At 33.1% G+C, this 20870-nt stretch overlaps 1 protein-coding gene across 1 annotated transcript; it reads left to right on the forward strand.

Moving 5' to 3' along the window:
• The first annotated feature begins 941 nt into the window (after positions 1-941).
• Positions 942-20126, forward strand: LOC148618904 (beta-1,4-galactosyltransferase 4-like). The gene is made up of 7 exons (XM_088577009.1): positions 942-1068; positions 6660-6889; positions 8675-8862; positions 14578-14700; positions 17109-17210; positions 18964-19102; positions 19935-20126. Exons 1-7 carry the CDS (start codon positions 942-944, stop codon positions 20124-20126), a joined length of 1101 nt encoding a protein of 366 aa, XP_088433135.1.
• Positions 20127-20870: the final 744 nt, after the last annotated feature.

Genomic DNA, 20870 nt, shown 5'->3' on the forward strand with positions numbered 1-20870 from the left:
CAACATCACCAGTTCAACATATAAAATCAAATTTTGATACCAATTCTATAAATTCTCGGTATTTTATTTTTTGTTATATACCAAAACAGTTTAGAGACAGAAATTTTATATTATTCTTATCTAACAGTTCATAAGGCCGTTGATTGTTGTGACCTGAGAACAACGATCCATCGTCTTGTTCTTCACGGTATACATGACCATCAACGTAGAGAATGTCATGTTTGAGCTTAAAATGACAGCCTTGTGCGCGTTTTTCTTTCATTATTGGGTACAAACTTCCCCGAGTTTGCTGTATTGTTTCCGGATATAGTTGATTTACTCAACAAGGCTTTTCTTTCGGGTTATATGTGTTAGATAGAACACGGGCTAAGTAATTATGGAAAATGAATCTAGCCGCGATTTGTCACGGTTGTTCCTTTTCGTCCAAGGGGATCCTTTCCAAATTTATGCACATAGCCAAACTGGATTCTATTGTTCTTTACGGATGAATTGACGCACACTATTTTCGGTGTTTTCATTTTATGTTTCGTATATACCGGAAAAGATCAAGTTATTTTTCATATATCTGCAATGAAGGTCTATATATCAATGACTTAATTTCAGCTTTCAGTTCCATAGCTCGATCTAACTTTGCTCACTGGTTTTTAACTTTTTTCACGTCTTTGGCACTATCATTTTGCTAGAATTTTCAAGCCGGAGATTTATAGTGATCTTGATGTCGGCCCGTTAGTCCTAAATTCTAATAATGTTTATTTCATATCAGTGAAAAATCAATATCATTATTTCAATTGAATAAAATCTTTTTACGTGGTATTAATTAATTTGCAGTAAAAAGTTTAACCAGTCGGGCATTATCACATCGTGGTAATGTCCGGTTACGAGTTTAGAGTAACATCCCCTTATTCAAACGCATTCGTGATCAAGCAGTTGTCAATGTAAATATGGCGAGCCTCACGTCCAAACTCCGGAGCATTGGTCTCTTCCATGCTGGAACTACTTTTGCCATTCCAGAATTAGTGGAGGAACGTCAACGGTTCGGAAATGGAGCTGCTTTAGAGTTTGCCTCACGTCTGCTCCTGACGCTGAAACACGATTTGCATCGTTTTCAGAAAAGAAAAAAAAATCGAGGATATGGTTCCTCAATGAAATAAACATAATTGTAGTTATTATTGAGGAACTGGTCAATATCGTGATATTTAGACTGCCCGTAGGAGAGTGGTATTGACTGCGACAGCGATAATGACATCGCCTGATTGAACAGTGCTCAACAACTCGAATTGGTCGAACACTAAGTCTTCCTGATATTTACTATCAATTGATAAGTATGTATATATAGCTCATCAATAGAAGACTGGTAATAAAACACTCGCTTAAATTGTGAAAGCCAAATGTATTGCCCAATAACGGAAACTGGGTTTCATGAACTACCTTCAGTTGTAAATATCCTCAAATCTTTCAATAGTTGAATATATGATTTTGTAAAAATTGAATGACCTCATAGGACCTTCAACAACAGAACCCAGACAGACGGGTTGAAAAACAAATCCTGCACTATAAAAAATTAAATAATAACGGTGAGCAGGTTTTTTTTTCCGGAAAGCTTATACTTGTACATTGTATGCATTGATGAGTTTAAAAAATGTACATCTATTTGTGTTTATTTTTCCAGTAATATAATTTACGGTTTGAACAAGAGGGATGAATGAAAACAACGCTCCCGGTTTTTAGTGGTATCCGAGTTGCTCATTTACTTTCGTTAAGTTCTTGTGTACTTTGTCTGTATTTTTGTTATTATATATTCTTTGTTGTGTATGTCTGTTTTCCATGTATGGTCTTTGTTCCTGGATTCCATTATTATCATTTCCGCTAAAATCTTTGTTTCCTTGATTACTCTTCCATAAGATGGCTTATGTACACTTTTCAAAAAACCATGAAAATGTGGACATTTGAATATGAAATGGAACTTAACTTCTGTTATCATTTTTACTATAGAAATACATTTTACAGTGAAACTTCTCCAAACCAGCCACCACTGGGACAAAAAAAAAATGGCCAGTTTATAGGTGTGGCCGGTTTTGTGAAATGCATTCTAAGAGCTGTTTCCATTAATGTGTTCTATAACCCTACACCTTGTCACCTTGTGTGTTGGTCGAGACATGTTCAGTGCCAAATCAAAACTTTTGGCTTCTATTACATTTTAAATCATGATTTTACAAACGGGGTACTGCCGACAAAATAATGTTCTCGGTTTTGAAAGAATGTGTATTAAAGATCAAAGGGCTATTGATGGTAAGTAATTATTTGTATTGTTTTTGTAAATTACCTATCAACAAAATCTAATAATTTCGCCCCTGTGTTGTTTTTGCATTTGTACAGGTCACATTTATTGACAGTTAAAAGATCGTTAAGATCGTACTATTAAATGAACCCGGTTGCCTGAAGTGTGTACACACCAATTAACAGCCAAACAGTGACAAAATGTAAAGTCTGGATTGAATTTGTTCTTTAAACTACTGTCCCCTTCAATTATCAATAGTACACTGATGAAATGCATACCGTATAGTGAATGAATTATTAATTACGTAATATTAAGTAATTATTTACAGTTTTGTTGGCACATTACAGGTGAACAATAACTGGGCGGCCGGAATTGAGAGGTTGTTTTTTCTTTGAAATATGTAACTAAAACTGTGAAAAACCGGCCGATGTACGGTTTTAGGGGGTGACCGGTCTATTGAAGACATAACACTCAGGTTTAAAAGTAAATCGGCCGGGACTTTCGAAAACGGTCGCTTTGGAGGGAAGACCGGTTTTCTGATGGTCCGGTTTGAAGAAGTTTCACTGTAATACTAGTGGTATAAAATCTTCAAAGTTGTGGTTTATTTAAAATTCGTTATACAAGTTTCTTAAACATAAGGAATTGATTTACACACTTATCTATCTTATACCTTGTACGAACATTTTGCAGACGTATGCAACTTAGCATCTTTAATTAAATTCGAATTGATGGATAGTTCGTATCATCTGTTACCGTGGAGTAATTGGCTTTTTGGTATTACCACTTGTCTCATATTTGTCAACAAAATATTGGACTTATTGTTACGTGTATTAAACGATATTTAATCATAAATGAAAGAACTTAAAAGGTTCATTTCGATACCAACCATGTACATTCACAATCAAACGTAAGTTCTGCTAATAAATAGTGAAACATAAAGTACTTTGAACAATCTGGAGTGTGACATAAATTTATGTATTTTCTTACAGACTCTCGAAGTGTCCACATGTTTTACCGGACAAATAATTATGAGTCTTAACTTTCAAATCTTTGTATTCATGGGACAGAATCAGTCCAGACGGTTAGAATTAGCTTCATCAATCTATATATTTTTTTTTAACGAAAACGCATCGAGCTCATTTTTGTGGACAAAAACAATTCGCGGTCATTGCCGACAAGAAAATTATTCTAACGAACTCAATGGACTTTCGTTGTTTTGCCCTATACTAACAGGAAAAAAAATGGAAATTATACCTAAGACAACAGTCTGGGTTCATAATTGTATAAATATAAGGGGATATATATGATACATGGCGCCATTACAATTCATTATAAAATATACAAAAACAACTTTGTTATTTAATTATGAGCATTATTAAGTTGAGTTGTGGATTTGAAGTTATCTCCCTTGGTTCACGATTTGTATCAGGAAAACCTAAAAATTCATTCTGACGTTAAAAAATAGAATGTTCATAATCATATCACGTGATATAAAATTTTTAAAAGTTTCATTAAACTGTTTTCAGCAGTATAAGAGGAGTTGTTGATTATAAGACGTACATTGTCTCCCTTGGTCGACCATTGACAAAGACCACGGTCTGCACCAGGAAAACCCTAAAGTCATTCAATTCGAGAAAAAAAAATAGTGGCAATGGTGCTATAACACAGAAAGTGCGGCAGTCATTTATATATACAAAAAAAGTTCGTTACCACAACTATTAGAAACAATACTCAACAGCTCGAATTGGTCGAACACATCCTAATATTTACTATCAATTAACAAGTATGTATATATAACTCATCAATAGAAGACTGGTAATAAAACACTAATCTTGCTTAAATTGTGAAAGCCAAATGTATTGCCCAATAATGGAACCTGGGTTTCATGAACTATCTTCAGTTGTGAATATCCTCAAATCTTCAATAGTTGAATATATGATGACCAAACGCTCATAGGACCTTCAACACCAGAACCCAGACAGACGGGTTGAAATACAAATCCTGCACTACAAAAAAAAAACGATAGCGGTGAGCAAGCTTTCTTTCCCGGAAGAATTATACTTGTACATTGTATGCATTCACTAATTTAAAACATGTACGAACATTTTGCAGACGTATACAACTTAGCATCTTTAATTAAATTCGAATTGATAGATGGTTCGTATCATCTGTTACAGTGGAGTAATTGGCTTTTTGGTATTACGACTTGTCTCATATTTGTTTACAAAATATTGGACTTAATGTTACGTGTATTAAACGATATTTAATCATAAATGAAAGAACTTAAAAGGTCCATTTTGATACCAACCATGTACATTCACAATCAAACGTAAGTTCTGCTAATAAATAGTGAAACATAAAGTACTTTGAAAAATCTGGAGTGTGACATAAATTTATGTATTTTCTTACAGACCCTCGAAGTTGTGTCCACATGTTTTGCCGGACAAAATAATTTTGAGTTTAAGTTTCAAATCTTTGTACTCATGGGACAGAATCAGTCCAGACGGTTAGAATTAGCTTCTTCGATTTATATCTTTTTTTTCTAACGAAAACGCATCGAGCTGATTCTTGTGGACAAAAACAATTCGCGGTCATTGTCGACAATAAAACTATTATAATGAACTCAATGGACTTTCGTTGTTTTGCCCTATACTAACAGGGAAAAAATGGAAATTATACCTAAGACAACAGTCTGGGTTCACAATTGTATAAATATATTAAGGGGAAATATATGATAAATGATTACAATTCATTATAAAATATACAAAAAAAACCAACTTTGTTATTTGATAAAGCACCTGTAATTGTAAGCATTATTGTGTAAACTTTTCAAGGCTATATCAGAGGTCTGCAAAAGTGATAAGTCACACGATTTGTACTCATGGGGGAATATTGACACGGAATGGAGTAAAAAAATACTGTTACTCATTCAGTGCAAACAGGTGAAGTGAAATCTAACAAAATACTTATTTCGTATTTTATAGCTACCATTTAAACAATGTATTTCTGACACATCCATATTTCATGATATTACACGCTAGTTTTGATCAAAAGTGATATTGCACGGCTAACATCGACTGTCTACATTCACGAAAAAAAAACTTTCTGTGGAAAACTGTCAACTAAATCAGTCTTTTAATTTTTTGAAACAAATATTTAGACAAACATTTAATGCTGCCAAGTACGTGTAACCAGTTTAAGTTTTATTTGTTTGTTTGTTTTCGGATGGAACTAATTTAGACTTATAAGTCTTCCATTTTCAGAAAATGAAGCTAAAAACACAAGTCGTACTGTTGTTAACTCTACTTGCATTAATCAACACTAATAATACCGTTCCTTGTCCATGGCCGCCGATTTATGTCAGTGAGTATAGAAGTAGTATGTCCATGGCCGCCGATTTATGTCAGTTAGTATAGAAGTAGTATGTGCATTCTTTGTCCATGACGGGCGATTTTGAGCGACTAAAATGTGTTGACAGTATATTTATTGATGACGTACTGTCAATTACAGTATATAACACTTTGGCTCCGCCTAATTTCCTACAAGCGTCACTTTCGTTTAAACGCTCAATAGAAGCGTTCGTTTATTTTTATACTTTGATTATTTCAATGATTTAACTGTTATTTACACATGTTTTGCTATTATTAATTTAAATAATTTCATTAATTTTATTTTTTTATTTTTTTCTTCATTATATGTCAATATTATTATTTTTCGTCTATCTGAGCGTTCGTCTGCCGTGCGTTTAAAAACACACACTGGGAGCGTTCATTTATCGCGAGTTTAAACGCACGATAGGAGCGTTCGTTTATCGTGCGTGCGGGAAACCTAAACGTCTCAAGGAGTGCATTTGTAAATAATTAACACAACCTGTCGCACTCTAATCGAGTGCGAATGGATTAACAAATTTACACCGGTCCACGTCATCTATATTATTCCGCCCATACGGGAGGCACCACGAGGGAACACATTTTGTATTGGGAATAACATTCATGAAAATATTTTTTTGAATGCAGTATAAACACAATAATAATGACTGACTTCTTATAACAGGAATTAACGATTCGGCAAGAAACGGAGCCTCGCAGTTACCCCGTTTCTTCGCCTCATTCCCACTATAATTATTGTCTGTTTGTAGTAAGCATTGTTTTAACCGAACATTGTTTTTCTGTTCTTTGTCCATATTAGTAAGTGTTGTTTTATAAAGAAAGTGAAATCCTTTTTTGTCAATGGCTTGAAATTAAGTTTTGTGCTGATGGTACATTTGAAATATGTTAAAAGCAGATGACGAGGTTCATGTTTCATTTTCACACAACTTTACAAACAGTCTGTAAGCTTATTGATTGTACATGAAGCATACATAAATAAAATTTTATTCAAGATCACAGACAAGAACTAAACAGAAGTTCCGTGGAGTATGAGCAACTGGAGAAAATCAGTTACTACGTGGTTGACGCCCATTACAAACCGACCAATTGCACCGCCAGACAAAGTGTAGCTATAATAATACCTTATAGAGACAGAGAATTGCAGCTTCGATTATTCTTACTAAATGTTGTTCCTTTATTGTATAATCAACAGTTAGAGTTCCGTATCTATGTCATTGAACAGGTATTTTTAAGTCGATAATATTGTTAACGACTTCATGCGCTCGTAGTAATTTCAGTACTTTCGCATATGATTTGAATAGTTATATATTACTACTTCACATTGATCGGTGCCGTGTATACCGTCATAGCGTTCTAGTTCTTGCTTCATACGAGATCAAAATGTACCTCTTAAATATCGAACACATGTGGTCTACTCGTATTTTTTTTCCTTGTATGGGAACGGGAAGTTTACATTAAAAGATGAAATGATCGGTTAGCATTGAACATTACCCAGTTTCCGAGTCAGACACAGGGGCTAGTTGCAATTGATTACATAGGTCATATACATGATCAGGGGCCCCGATATCTATATATAGCCATTGCTTGCCAGTCCTTGTAGCCAGTTGTTTTGATGGAAATTATTAGGGTCATCAAGGTTACGAAAGAGTAGTCCATCAAGGAAACCAAAATTCTATCGGAAGTCACTCGATTTTTAAGCATATCGCATTCGTGCCATTTCGGATATTGAAAGTACGTCAAAATCAGTGGCATATGATATTTGACAATTAACGACTTTGAAGACTTCAGTCTTTGATTATTATTATGAAGTATATTGTTAATACTCTTTATGATCTTCCTGTCCCCACAGAACTTTAAACCCAATAACGAAAGATATGAAACTTCGTTTCCTCTCATGCACATAAAACCTCATCAGTGTGTTGCCAAGTGAATGTCATATGTTCAGCAAATTAATTGCAAAAACCTATATGGACAACTTGCACCAGTGATCCCTCTCAAGAAAATTAGTGTCGATTAATTGTACAGCTATATTATTTATTCAATAAAACTCACGAGGCACACGAGAGTGTTTCCATGAGATTTCTCCTTACAAGTGATAGACCTTCACCCACTATGCCACCCTAAAATTAGAGATTGACACAATAAATGGGCCTACATCACGTAAAACTATTTTAGCTTAGTAGCCTTAGTATATTTTACATCAGTTGAACCATACTAAGCCTACTGCGCTGAAGAAAACTTATTACATTTATATTTTTACAGGGCATTAAATTGTATAAAAAACATGATTTATTTTGATAGAATCATAGTTGGTATAATGGTAACATAGTAACACATTTTGTACAACTTTGGTAATATTCACTGATGATGTAATAGTGAATATTCACCAATGATGTAATAGTGAATAATCATTGATGATGTAATAGTGAATAATCATTGATGATGTAATAGTGAATAGTCACTGATCATGTAATATAGAGAACCCAATCTGTCGTTAATTATTCCAGTGAATTAGCAGAGTTTCTTGAGTTTTTGTTTCTGCTTATATTTCATGATGCTTTTAGAATTGGTTGTGTTGTCATTTATGAAAACGATTTTATCTGTAAATCTATATAACTCATAAATCATAAACAGTTCAAATACGATTTTAGTTTACCCCAGGTTCACATTTATTGAGCAACTCTACGCTTTTTTTCTGGAATGCAGATGACGCTTACTCTACCGATGTACTTGTTCCGTGCTCACAGTTTCCAATGAAGTCCGGGTGGCTTATTTAATTTGGTTTCTTTGCCCGTGTTGATTTTGTAATTTAAGGTTCTTTGTTGTGTGTGTCTGTTTTCGCGGTCTAGTTGGAACATATTCTTTTGATTTCCACTCAAATCTTGGTCCCTTACTTTTTTTTTGTGTTTGAATAATTATGAGAATTTAATTTGTAAATAGCGTTGAAATTAAGAAATTGACTGATTGATTTAGCTCATAGAATAACTGATATTATTTTATTTTATAGCATGGACTAAAACCTTTCAACAAGGGTGCACTGATAAACATTGGATTTCTACAGTCTAGCATGGATCGTGAATACGATTGTTATATCATCCACGATGTTGATATTTTACCTGAAGATCAAAGAAATTATTATACATGTGGTAACAATCCGCGACATTTAGCAATCATGGTTGAACAATTTGGTTACAGGTAAGAATTTCAACCAATTGATCAACTTGTTTTTATTATGTTATAGCATGTAAGTTGCCATTCATTTCATTACGTTTCGAATCCATAAAATACTGCTTTTTAAAACGTTTATTTAATCTTATAGGTTGCTTAAACATACTGTCTCCTTTAACTACTGAAGAATAGGACCATGATCAAACCGCCTCCAATTTTTGACGTACTCTGCTGCATTTTTCCAAAACAAAATAAAAGATTTATTCTTCCATTTTTCTTCGATCTTTTATTGTTGTTGTATGGTTTCATATTGTTATCTAGATACAAAGGAAGACAAAAGTCATTGCATAATGTGTCTTAATTAACTTGGCAATCGACCCGATTTTACACGGTGTCAGCTATGCAAGTCCACACGTTATTAATATCATCAAAGATCTTAAAATAATTTAATACACTTGTCTATAATACTTTATTATCTTCCACTATATGTCTTGGTATACATATTGTCTATGATTAGAATTCCACTCTAAGATTTGTTTTATAATGATAGTTGCCGTAGATATCGTCTGAAGTCCGTCTACCTGTCCTTCATAAAAATGTTCCATTTGTAATATTTAATTCAATGCCATGGACATTTTTTTTAATCACAGTTTAACTTATAATTTGGTCGTTGTTCAAATGAATGGTATACTTCACCGATTTTTTTTTATAATTAATCAGATCTCTTTCCTGCGTCAACTCTACCCGGTATTTTAGTTGTTCAAACAATATTAAGTTCAGCTTATCGTTTAATCATTTTATGTTTGCCTTTCCTATTTCAACTGTTTTTTTTTGTCTTCACCTGAGGTTTTACCTTATTTCATGTCCTTAAGCGTATTTCCGATGTTGTTCTCCGTTTGTCGGCCTGATTTCATATCTAGGTTGACGGCATCCCCAAATAGTATTTAAGTTTAACAATGTAGTTTGATCTTTTAACCCTTTTTCATAGTGTTCTGCGTATCTTTTCTGTGAATCTTTTTCTTTTGTAGAAAATGGAAACACCTTTAAATTTTTCCGTCGTATAAAAGGTCTGGTGTTTTATTTATCAGATTTGCCCTTAATACTACCTCCCTTATATACCTTGTTTTCCTTCTTGCACTTAAATGTTCTTGGCAGTTTACTTTCATTCAGTTTTAAATGATATTCAGTCGGATTTAAGACTTTTCTACTTTTGTATTAAGTTTTTTTCTTAACTATTTTTTTCTATCTTCTAACTACCATTATCTCACACGGTTCTTCGCTTATTGAAATTTTTATTGCTTAACCGTCTTTTACAATTTTAGATTAAATTCTATGATAATGAAATTGTGGTTGGATTTAACATCAGCATCTAGATGTCAACAGACACCCATGTCTGATCTCTCAAACCATCTGGTAACATTGTTTTTCTTAGTTTCATGCTGCCAGTCAGACAGCTCGTATGCATGTGTGTGAATGAAGGATAATAACAAAATTACCGAAAATTACCCTTAAAAAATGTAGGCAACAGCAAAAAGGAATTGTCATACGGAAAGTCCGTATAACACATGTTAATATCAAGGTACAACCGGAAACTTTGAAACAATCCCACATATCCTGACTTGGGAAAAGCATTTCCGAGAGAAATGCTGGTTTAAACCAGGTTTTATAGCACTCTAAACCTCCCGCTTTCATAGCCGTTTAGTATTTCCGCTTTATTTCAATATCTTTGTTCATAAATATAGCTATTGTCAGTTAGTTGAAATTTCAAGCAATAAGATTCATTCTATTTTTCCTCTCTTCTTCATCATAAAGTTTTGTCTACCATTTGTCTATTCTCTTATCTTCTTGTTAGTAACAAACTTAAAGTTAAATTGATGACTCATTACCACGTGATCCCCAGTTCTCTGTAGTTTGTTTTGAATGTAACTATTAGGTCATAATATGTAACAGCATATACTTATTAATGGCTTTCCCTACCAGGGAAAGACCTTATTGTTTTTCTAATGTTCTTTTTTTATTCTTCCGTTATTTGCAAAATTTTCTTTGACATGCTCTCCCCATTCATCTTTAAAGATATCATTATCAAATTTAAACCATCGATAGAGCTCATTAAGGACTTTTACCAGATGACTCTGTGAAGAATTTCATTATCCATTGTAAAAGTTATCTCCCTTTTATTGGCGTTTTATTCAACATGGTCCCCCGAACTCATTTTTCAGGATATCATGACCATATTTGGTGAACATGTACATGTCATCAGGTTCATTTAGGAATGACCTTGCTAAGGATTTCATTACCATCTTTAAGAGTCATGTCCCTTAAAAACAGTTTCTTTCAATCGCTCATATCTTAAAAACCATAGAAGATAGAATAATTCTTGAAACGGTTGCATGTACATAAGCAGACGGCCTAATTAATAAACATCAATTTGTATTTTGTTATCAAACCATACTGGAGTTATATCCCTTGAAATGTCATACCTAAGTTTTTCAAATTTACATTTCGAGAACCGGAAGTTGTAGAGACGTGAGACCTTCATCAATGATCTTTGGTCCATATGGCCTTTCATTTACACCCCAGGTCAAAGGTCACAGAGTGCTACTTTTTTCCCTTTTCAATATTTACTTTGGCACGGCCCTGTTGCGTCATCTTTCTACATATCATTACAAAATTTGGACCATCGATAGACCTTTCTTAGGACTTCTACAGAATAAACCCATGAAGAATTTCATTATCCATTGTAGAAGTTGTCTTCCGTTTATTAGCGTCTTATCAATATGGTTAATAGGTCCCCCGAACTCATTTCAGGATATCATTATCATACCTGGTGAACGTGTAGATGTCATCATGTTCTATTAGAAAATGACCCTGCTAAGGAGTTCATTATCATCTTGAATAGTTATGTCCCCTTAAAACAATTTATTTCAATCCCTCATATCTTGAAAACCATAATAGGTAGAATCAATCTAAAAACTGATTCATGTACACAAGATCAATACCTAATGAATAAACATAAACATGTATTTTATTATCAAACAAGACAGGAGTTATATCCCTTGAAATGTCATACTTAAATTTTTCAAATTTACATTTCGAGAACCAGAAGTTGTAGAAACATAGGACCTTCATCAATGATCTTTGGTCCATGTGACCTTTCATTTGCATCCAAGGTCAAAGTATTTAGATTGCTAGAAAGCCTTCACACTGCAAACTGCAGGCCTTGATATTGAGAAAATAATAAGAGATAAGTGCATACATACAGAAATGACCCTCTCGATAAACCCTACATTTGAAACAAAATTTACTGTTAGACCGTCTGTTCAAACATTATGACAATTTAAATGTTTTGCAGAATCCGGTTTGTGATCTTGACATAAACGTATGACCTTGACCTTGTAAGTTTTTTCAAGATCAGGTAATCCTAAGATGTATGGTGGTAGTTTCATGTATCTACGACTTCCGGTTCTGGAGTTTGTTATTGCATCATATTTTATTAATCATTGGGCTCAAAATGAGCTCAAATTTTTTTTTTTTTTTATTTTGTTGTATATGTTCTGCAAATTATCATACAGTTTTCAGATTTGATATATCTTTTCTAGATTTGGATCTATTGAAATATAAAGTTTTGAGAGCGGGGTATATATTTTAAAATCCATAGCAGACACACAAATGGTCATTCCACAGAATGAAAGATCTGCACAAGTACAACTGTTTCACAAAATACCAAGAACCAATATAAAAAAATCAATGATACTACAACAACTCAAAATTTTCGTATTTTCCAATGGTTTGATATATTTCATCAATACCTACTTACAGATTTGATATTGCATCATTTTTTTTCAACTTTGTCGAAGGGGGTCATGTGATATATCATTTTGAAGGTCTAAACGGGCACATTTCAAAAATCAGAGTTTCGACCATGATAAGTAATATATGTTTAAAGAGTAGTGTCATTAAGTGCAAAAATTTGAGGTTCTTAGAGGGTAAGGGTGTTGCATATCAAATGAAAGGTCTTAAAGCGTACATCCGAAATATCGATGTTTTGTCTCGAAATAAATGACTTGGGTGAGGTCAATGAGTGCAAAACATAAGTTGTTTATATAGTTAGGTTGTTGCATATCAAATAAAAGGTAATAATGTGTACATCTCAAGTTTTAATTCTAAAGTTCACAGAAAGTAGGGTTGTTGTATATGTAACGAAAGGTCGTCCAATTTACATTACAAAAACCATGATGGAACATTGACAATTGCATTTGACAAGGTCACCAAGTGCAAAAATCAAACTGTTGTAGAAGGTTAACATTTTATGTATAAAAAAAAACGTCTTAATGTGTATATTAAAAGAGAAAGTTTTCAAGGGAAAGACCTTTCAATTGTTTAACAAACAATTGACATACTATGTATTGTTTTATTTAAGTTTGGTGAAAGTCCTATTGTGAACACGTGGTCGTTTATTGATGTCAGCATGTATAGTGTTTTGGTTGTCTCTCTTAAATGGCAGAAACAGCTCCATTACAGTACAAAATTGTTTCACCTGTTTGTTTTCAGAGTCATTTGTACTGCATCAGGTACTACTTTGCTTGTGGTGTTTCTAGACAAGCAGAGGACGCTTACCCTACCGATGCACGTCCATGCTCCCAATTTTTAGTGGAGTCCGAATTGCTCATTTACTTTTGTTAATTTGTATGTATTATTTTAGTTACTTTATGTTCTTTGTTGTGTTTGTCTGTTTTCCATGTCTGGTGTTTGACCCTGGACTACATACTTGTGATTTCCGTTAGAATCTGGGTTCCCTTGATTACTCTTTGAAATAATTTTTTCAGTTTTCCGACCCTTCCTGTTGATGTTTATATTGTTAATTAATGTAGATCATACCCAATATTTTAGTAGATAATTTTCTTCGTGTTTTTCAAAGATGACCTTGAATGAACATATTTCAGAAATGTCAGCAAGAACATCATTTTTCGAAACAGCAAAAGATTTATGAATAAGTCCTTTCAAACGAGATTTCAATTTGTCATTTAGTAACGGTGAGAAGTCAAAAGTTAGGAGAGAACTAATTTCCGAAAAGCTGCCGAATATTAGGTTTTGAAGTAAATCTTAAGAATTTTTAAGTATCCACATATGATTAATGACCCTACGAGAGTAGGTGGTATTGCAACTAGCTTGCTGTCCATCCTGCACTGCGGTCAATATCTTTGTAAGAGGAATCGACATCTCGTACGATGTCAAGAAGAAGATCCTGCTTTATACCTTTATTTGTATGGATTCTTATGAAATTTGAGAATCCAATACAAGTAAGGCAAGTCGTCACATTTTGTTTCGATGTTGAGAGAAAAATGAAAGAATCATTTTTTTTTGTTAATTGAAGTTTATCTTCTTGTATCTTAATTAGTTAAAAAAGAATGCCCTCCCAAAGCCACCAGGTTCGTCATAAATTTCCTCTAATTTTCTTTCTTCGATTTTAAAAGTATTGTAGCATGTTAGAGTTGTGTACCTATAATTCACCTTTGTCAATTGTATGTGTACTGGTAAGAGTAATCGGCTAAAGCATCAGCCTGTTTCACGGTTAGATAATTTCACTATAATTGTAACCAATTTTCAGGAGGAAAAGGATTCTGCAGAAACCGGAAAACCACGTCTTAAATTATCCTTGTTGACCACTTCGTATAATAATGCTTCAATTACAGCTTTAACTTTATTGGAAAATACAATTTGTCATTTCATATATATTTGTAGGCTTAACTACTTACAATACATTGGAGGCATATTGGCTGTAACACGTGATCAGTTTCAGAAGACAAATGGTTTTTCTAATTTGTATCAAAACTGGGGGTTAGAGGACGATGACTTTTACCGCAGGTATGCGAACTTGTGTATGATGATGATGTATTAATATGTGAATGTTACTCTGAGAAAAATTAAAGGGTGTCATTTTGTTAGTTTTAGCCCTTAAAAGTCGGTAATATGACACGTTATAGGTCTTTTTGATTTGTTAACTTTATGACGTAAATTAATAATGTCATTGATCAAGAAGTTGAAAATAAGGTTTCTGGGTAAAAATTATTCCGATTAATTATTGGCTTTGATTTTGTATCAGATTCATGTTTTGTATAGCTTCTAGAGCTTATGACAAGTCTGATATAACTAACACATTGTGATCTCCTCGGTAAATGTCTTTCTATGAGTTTTTTCCTTATTTTTGTATGAAGTCAAACATATGTTTATTTCATCTTGTTTGGTTTTTAGCATAACATATAAACTTGTCTTTTTGGAAGGAATTGTTCTAGATTTAAAATTGCTTCAAGAAATCTCGGATGTAACCGTGAACTAATTAAAAAAGTTTTCTAACTGCAATTTCAGCTATTTTTTTTTAATTTTCTGATTATTGTTTTAACTTGACATAGCAACTGTCTACAAAAGGTTGACGTCAGTTCTGATGAATAAACATATATTTTACTTATAGCTATACCGCAAATTTCATACATCATATTACGAATTAAATTGAATTGCTAAAATTGTTTAGTATACAATCAATTACAAGATAACATTAACTTATAGAAGGGTCTGAAAAATTCCCATCGATGTTAGAACTGTCAAATTTGCGAAGCAACATTTTTTGGTCGTTCCCTCCGCGGGACTCGAACTCGTACTGCTGTGACATCTATGGCAATACCGCCTGCACTAAGTCCAGCTCCCTAGACCACTCGGCCAACTAGACTATATAAAAATATAGCTTTCGCAGGCCGAGTCATTCTTCCTCGTAGGATTAATCTAGGGCTGTAACTTAGTACATGATGTATGGTAGTACGGGACAGTTCATCTAGGTGTTATTATGTAGGATAGAGGATCAAATTAATGATGTATGTCACACCAAATCAATATTATACAACGTCTCAAAATGTGACGACTCTACTCGTTACACTGCTTCATCGGATCTTAGCACGTACAAAATTGCACATTTACGTCTGTTTCTTTGTATGTTTAAATCTGGCTATTTCATGTTATTTGTGTGCGTGTGTGTGTGTCTGTCTGTCTGTTTTCAATGACTTATTATTATTATATCTGAGAGAATTTTAAAGAGTTTCATTATCTTGAAAATGCTACTTACAAAGTCAAAATTTTACATCTAATGTTGTACTTTATCCAATGTGTATATCTTCGCCTCATTGACAAGCATTATTCTTTCTTTTAAATTTTCAGGCATTTTGTAAAATGAGAGTATTAGAATTTCTGTAAAGTGCAGACTATTTCAAAATGATTTATTTAATAACGATAATGCAAGCAACAGATACAATCTGCATTTTTAATTTACTAACGGTAATAATTCATAGTATAATCACTAGTAATGAAAGGTTTATTATCAGCTTTATATATATCTTATAGACTCATAAACAAGTATTCTATGCAAATAATTTTGCAAGCGTTTTCAATAAACAAATAAAATTAACTTCAATTGATCTTCTTCGTCTAAACGTGGTTGTTTCTGCACTGAACATTAAGTATTCAGTATTCTTTGTACATAATTACTTTATTTTGCCAGCTCATGAAATTAGCCGTTTTTCATCAATGACATAGAATAATAGTTGTTTGAGATCATGGTTGATTTATTAACTATCACCTTATTCCTAAAATATATTGATTGACGACATAGCTTTTATCTATCTTTGTTTATGTGTGTATGAATTATATATTAAAAAAAGTTTGTCATGTACTTAAGTATTGCTTTTAATTTTTGACCAGCTTACGCGAGCGTAAAAAAAAACCAATTTCTTATAGATATAAGTCAAAATTGAGATTTGTCCCTTCATCAAACCCTTATTTTTTATTGCGGACTGCGGACAAATCAACGTTAATGACGTCGCAGTATCAAGTTAGTTTATGGAAGAGTAATCAAGGAAACCAAGGTTATAGATACAAAACCTATCTTTCCCAGATACTAAATAAATAATAGAATTAAATTATTTGTCTATTGATAAATTCGAGGTGTGCAGTAGATAAAATAAGGACAGCTCTTAATCTGCGTGGATACTCTTGACCAAGCGCGTCGTTCTGGGGCTTTTTAATTCGCCGTAAGACAGCAAACCAGGATAGTGGTGGTTATTAAGGTAGACAATACCTTATATCTTAAAAACATAGATTTTCCTCATTTTTCTCAAAGTGACCTTGAAGGAACATACCGCAAGGTTCAAATATATAAAAACATAAGTCTCTGAACATTGAGCCTTTATGTAGGTGAATTTTTTACAACATTTTATATCTCATTTCAGAATAATTAATGTAGGTTATTCTGTTGAGAGACCGGACCATCTGACTGGATATTGTGGAAGCGTTGATCACACCGAGGGAGTGAAAATCAATTTTCAGGACCGGCAAGTTCACTAATCATAGTTAAATTCATTAAAAAATCTCAAAAAGTGAATGGATCAGCATAGCATAAACATGTTTTACTTACGTATTACACATGACAAAGGAATGAAGTCCTAGTAGTAACGATTGCGTTGTTACAAATAATACGCGGACGCCTATTATCTTATAAGTGCATATGAGCATGAAATCATTTTGTCTGAGAAAACATCAGACACAATGGTAAAGCCAATAACTTATATGAAAAAGGCAATTTTCATTTCTATATTTTTTTCTGATCTGTGTCTAGCTAGGGTAAATGATCCTTTACAAAGCATCTAGACATGGAACTATAACTTGCAAAATCCTCATTCCAAATTATTTACATAATAGATAACATTCTTTGGTTACAACAGTCATGAATTTAGATATGGTTAAACATTAGAGTTAAAAATAGATACCTCTTAGGAATAGATTGCATGCCACGATCTGAATATGGAAGGGTTGGTCAATTTCTTTAATTTCGGCCATTTAATCGAAGGATCTGCTATGACATCATATAACTGAAAGCTTTATTGCTATTTATTAAAGAGTAATCAAGGGAACCAAGGTTATAGCGGTAATCAAAAGAATGTAATCCAGGGACAAAGACCAGACACGGAAAACAGACATACACAACAAAGAACATAAAGTAACTAAAACCATACATACAAAGAAACAAAAGGAAATGAGCAACTATTAAAGAAATTGCAATATTAAGATTGCTCCCTTGAATTTGGTCTTATAACTGCGAATTAAATCATACTCACACTCGATAACCACTTCATAAATTCAATGGATTGTGTAGTACATTCACGCAAACACTTCGATTCCACAATCATCAAATTGAAACAATAATTAAAAGTCTGTCCGAGAAACTAAAATCTGCATTTAAACTTTTTTTATCCTCACAAGTATTGGTTATATTTACTTTTAAAATACTTACCTACCATCATAATTTAGCCAAATAACACCCTTTACTTCTAAGTATTACTAACTATCATGCATGAAAAAAAAAGAGTAAAAACAAGACAATCAAGTGCTACAAAGGGCAATATATTATAAAAAATAGTCTTGGTCTTTATTTTATGAAAACAAAAAAATATCAGTCATATATATTGCAAATTTTGATATACTCTACACGTGTTTCAAGGAGTTGCCTCTAATCAGCAGCATTAGAATCAAATATATAGGAAGATCTCAATTAAACAATAGATTGTATACAAAAAATATTCAAAACCATAAATTATAGAAATAGGTAGCCATTTACATCACTAAGAGGTTCTACCATGTCATGTGCTGTAGAAGGAATTTCAAGGCCTTACTGTTCAAAGCATTTTGGAATTTGTAACGCTACAAATTTTGATAAATATGATAAATAAAATCTGATATAATTCAGGGTCAGACAAGTCTAACTACTGGGTCGGTGAATATCCTCGGGGACCTTTAGTCCACCAACAGTGACTTCGACCCAGTGGTTATCAAATATAAAAAAAGTATCAATCACATATATTGAAATTTTTACATGCTTCATGGAGTAACGTCTCATCTGCAGCATTCGAATCAAATATATATGAAGATCTTAATCCACAAAAAAAATGTATACACGAACTACTGAGGACCACAATTTTCGAAATAGGAAGCAAAATCCATCACATAAAAGTTTTGTTAGCTAATTTTTCAAGTAGAGACAATACACTAAAGAATTGATCAAAATTATTCGTTCGCATATACTTTTAGGTGTAAGATTTTCATGCGTTACAAACAATGGTGGAATTTTGATGGTTTAAACACTATACGTTATTCTGTCGTCAGTAAAGAGAAACGAAAACTCTTTAATAGAATCCTTGTAGATATTGATACTGAGGAAATGAGAAAGGTAAATCAAAGTTATTCATCTTTAACTTCCTTGATTCAGGAAGCAAAACCTACATTAATCTCCATGCAAGCAGATGAGCATCTTGCTTTGACATACCTAACAGAAATGACGCCAAAACGAAAATGAGTTATGGATGATGAGCATCTTGCTTAAAAATTAAAAAACTGCACATACAATAAATTTAAACATTGAGATTAGAAGAAACACCTTAAATTGCGATTCACATTACATTATTTTTCCTGATTATAATCATTTACTCAACAAATACAAAAATGTGTTTATTCCAAAGCTTTTACCGTCATTTGTAAGCAACTATAATACATGTTACACCCTGTCAAGCTTGCACATATATCGAAAACAGGCGGCAAGTATTGCAATTTATCTGATAACCAAGGATATAAGAGATTTTTAAAACCATTTTATTGCGACAATTTTAGTAAGTCGGAACTTTTACAAGAGATGCCTGTCTTAGTGGTTTCCACTAGTGAATGATATCGAGTTATACGTCTTTCACTTTAATAACCATTTTTCTATCTCCAGATAATGCAGAAAGCAACTTTCCACTCTATATATTATATTTTAATATGTTAACACACAATATATAAATAATGGAAATACAGCATATTCTATATTATCAAATAACAAACAATGGAAGGTTAATCTTGACGTGACTACAACATTAAAAAATCGAAATATTGCTATGATGCATCTATGAGGTCTTAAAGGGTGAGTTCACATGCGACGAGTATATTTAAAGTCTGATGATCTATTTCACATAATAATAGAATGATTGAATTGTATGACTTTGAGTAAGACTGATGATTTTTTTCAGCAAATGATTTGTATAGAGAAAAAGATTACAAATATAGCCAATATAAAACCAGTTCATATACATTTGAGAGGAGAACGTGGTTGTAAAAGAGAAATGTGCACCAGAATATTTTTATACAAAAAGACAATAACATCCAAGGTCAGAGATCTAACAGATGATAGACGTGAAACCAAAACACTTATGTTCTGTTAAGTAATAAAAAAATTACAACATTAATTTTTATAACATTTATTGCAATGATTAATACGAAGTTTTTAATAATTTAGGTTAATAATTGTGCAATATTAGTGGTATAACATTTACTGGAAGATAAATAAGAGTAATCAAGGGAACCAAGGTTATAGCGGTAATCAAAAGAATGTAATCCAGGGACAAAGACCAGACATGGAAAACAGACATACACAACAAAGAACATAAAGTAACTAAAATCATACATACAAAGTAACAAAAGGAAATGAGCAACTCGGACTCCACTAAAAACTGGGAGCATGGACAAGGTGCACCGGTAGGATAAGCGTCCTCTGCTTTTCTAGAAACACCCGCCGAGTTGCTCATAAAAAGTCAAGTCCGGGGTAGACAAACGAGGGAAGGAAAACTATGACCCGTTGAATAAATCAGTTTTCATGGTGCTGATGGATACACCATAACGATCCATGGTGCAGATGGACACATTGTAACAATCCACGAGTTCATGATGACGACCATAAAACTTTTGTAGTGATGACTTCAATCTTGTAGCAACATTACCCTGTTCCAGAAGCCTTTTTGTTAGAATTCTAGTGTGATACAAAAAATCTGTGTAGTTTCGGCAAGCTCTTGCCTAATGTATGAGTTGTGATATGAATACTCAGTACTCAATTAAAAACTGGAAGCATGGACCAGGTGCACCGGTAGGGTAAACCTCCTGTGCTTTTCTAGAAACACCCGCCAAGTTGC

The sequence above is a fragment of the Perna viridis genome, chromosome 4 (genome assembly GCF_037379345.1).
Source record: "Perna viridis isolate PV_CMFRI_1.1 ecotype Kerala chromosome 4, ASM3737934v1, whole genome shotgun sequence".
Taxonomy (NCBI): domain Eukaryota; kingdom Metazoa; phylum Mollusca; class Bivalvia; order Mytilida; family Mytilidae; genus Perna; species Perna viridis.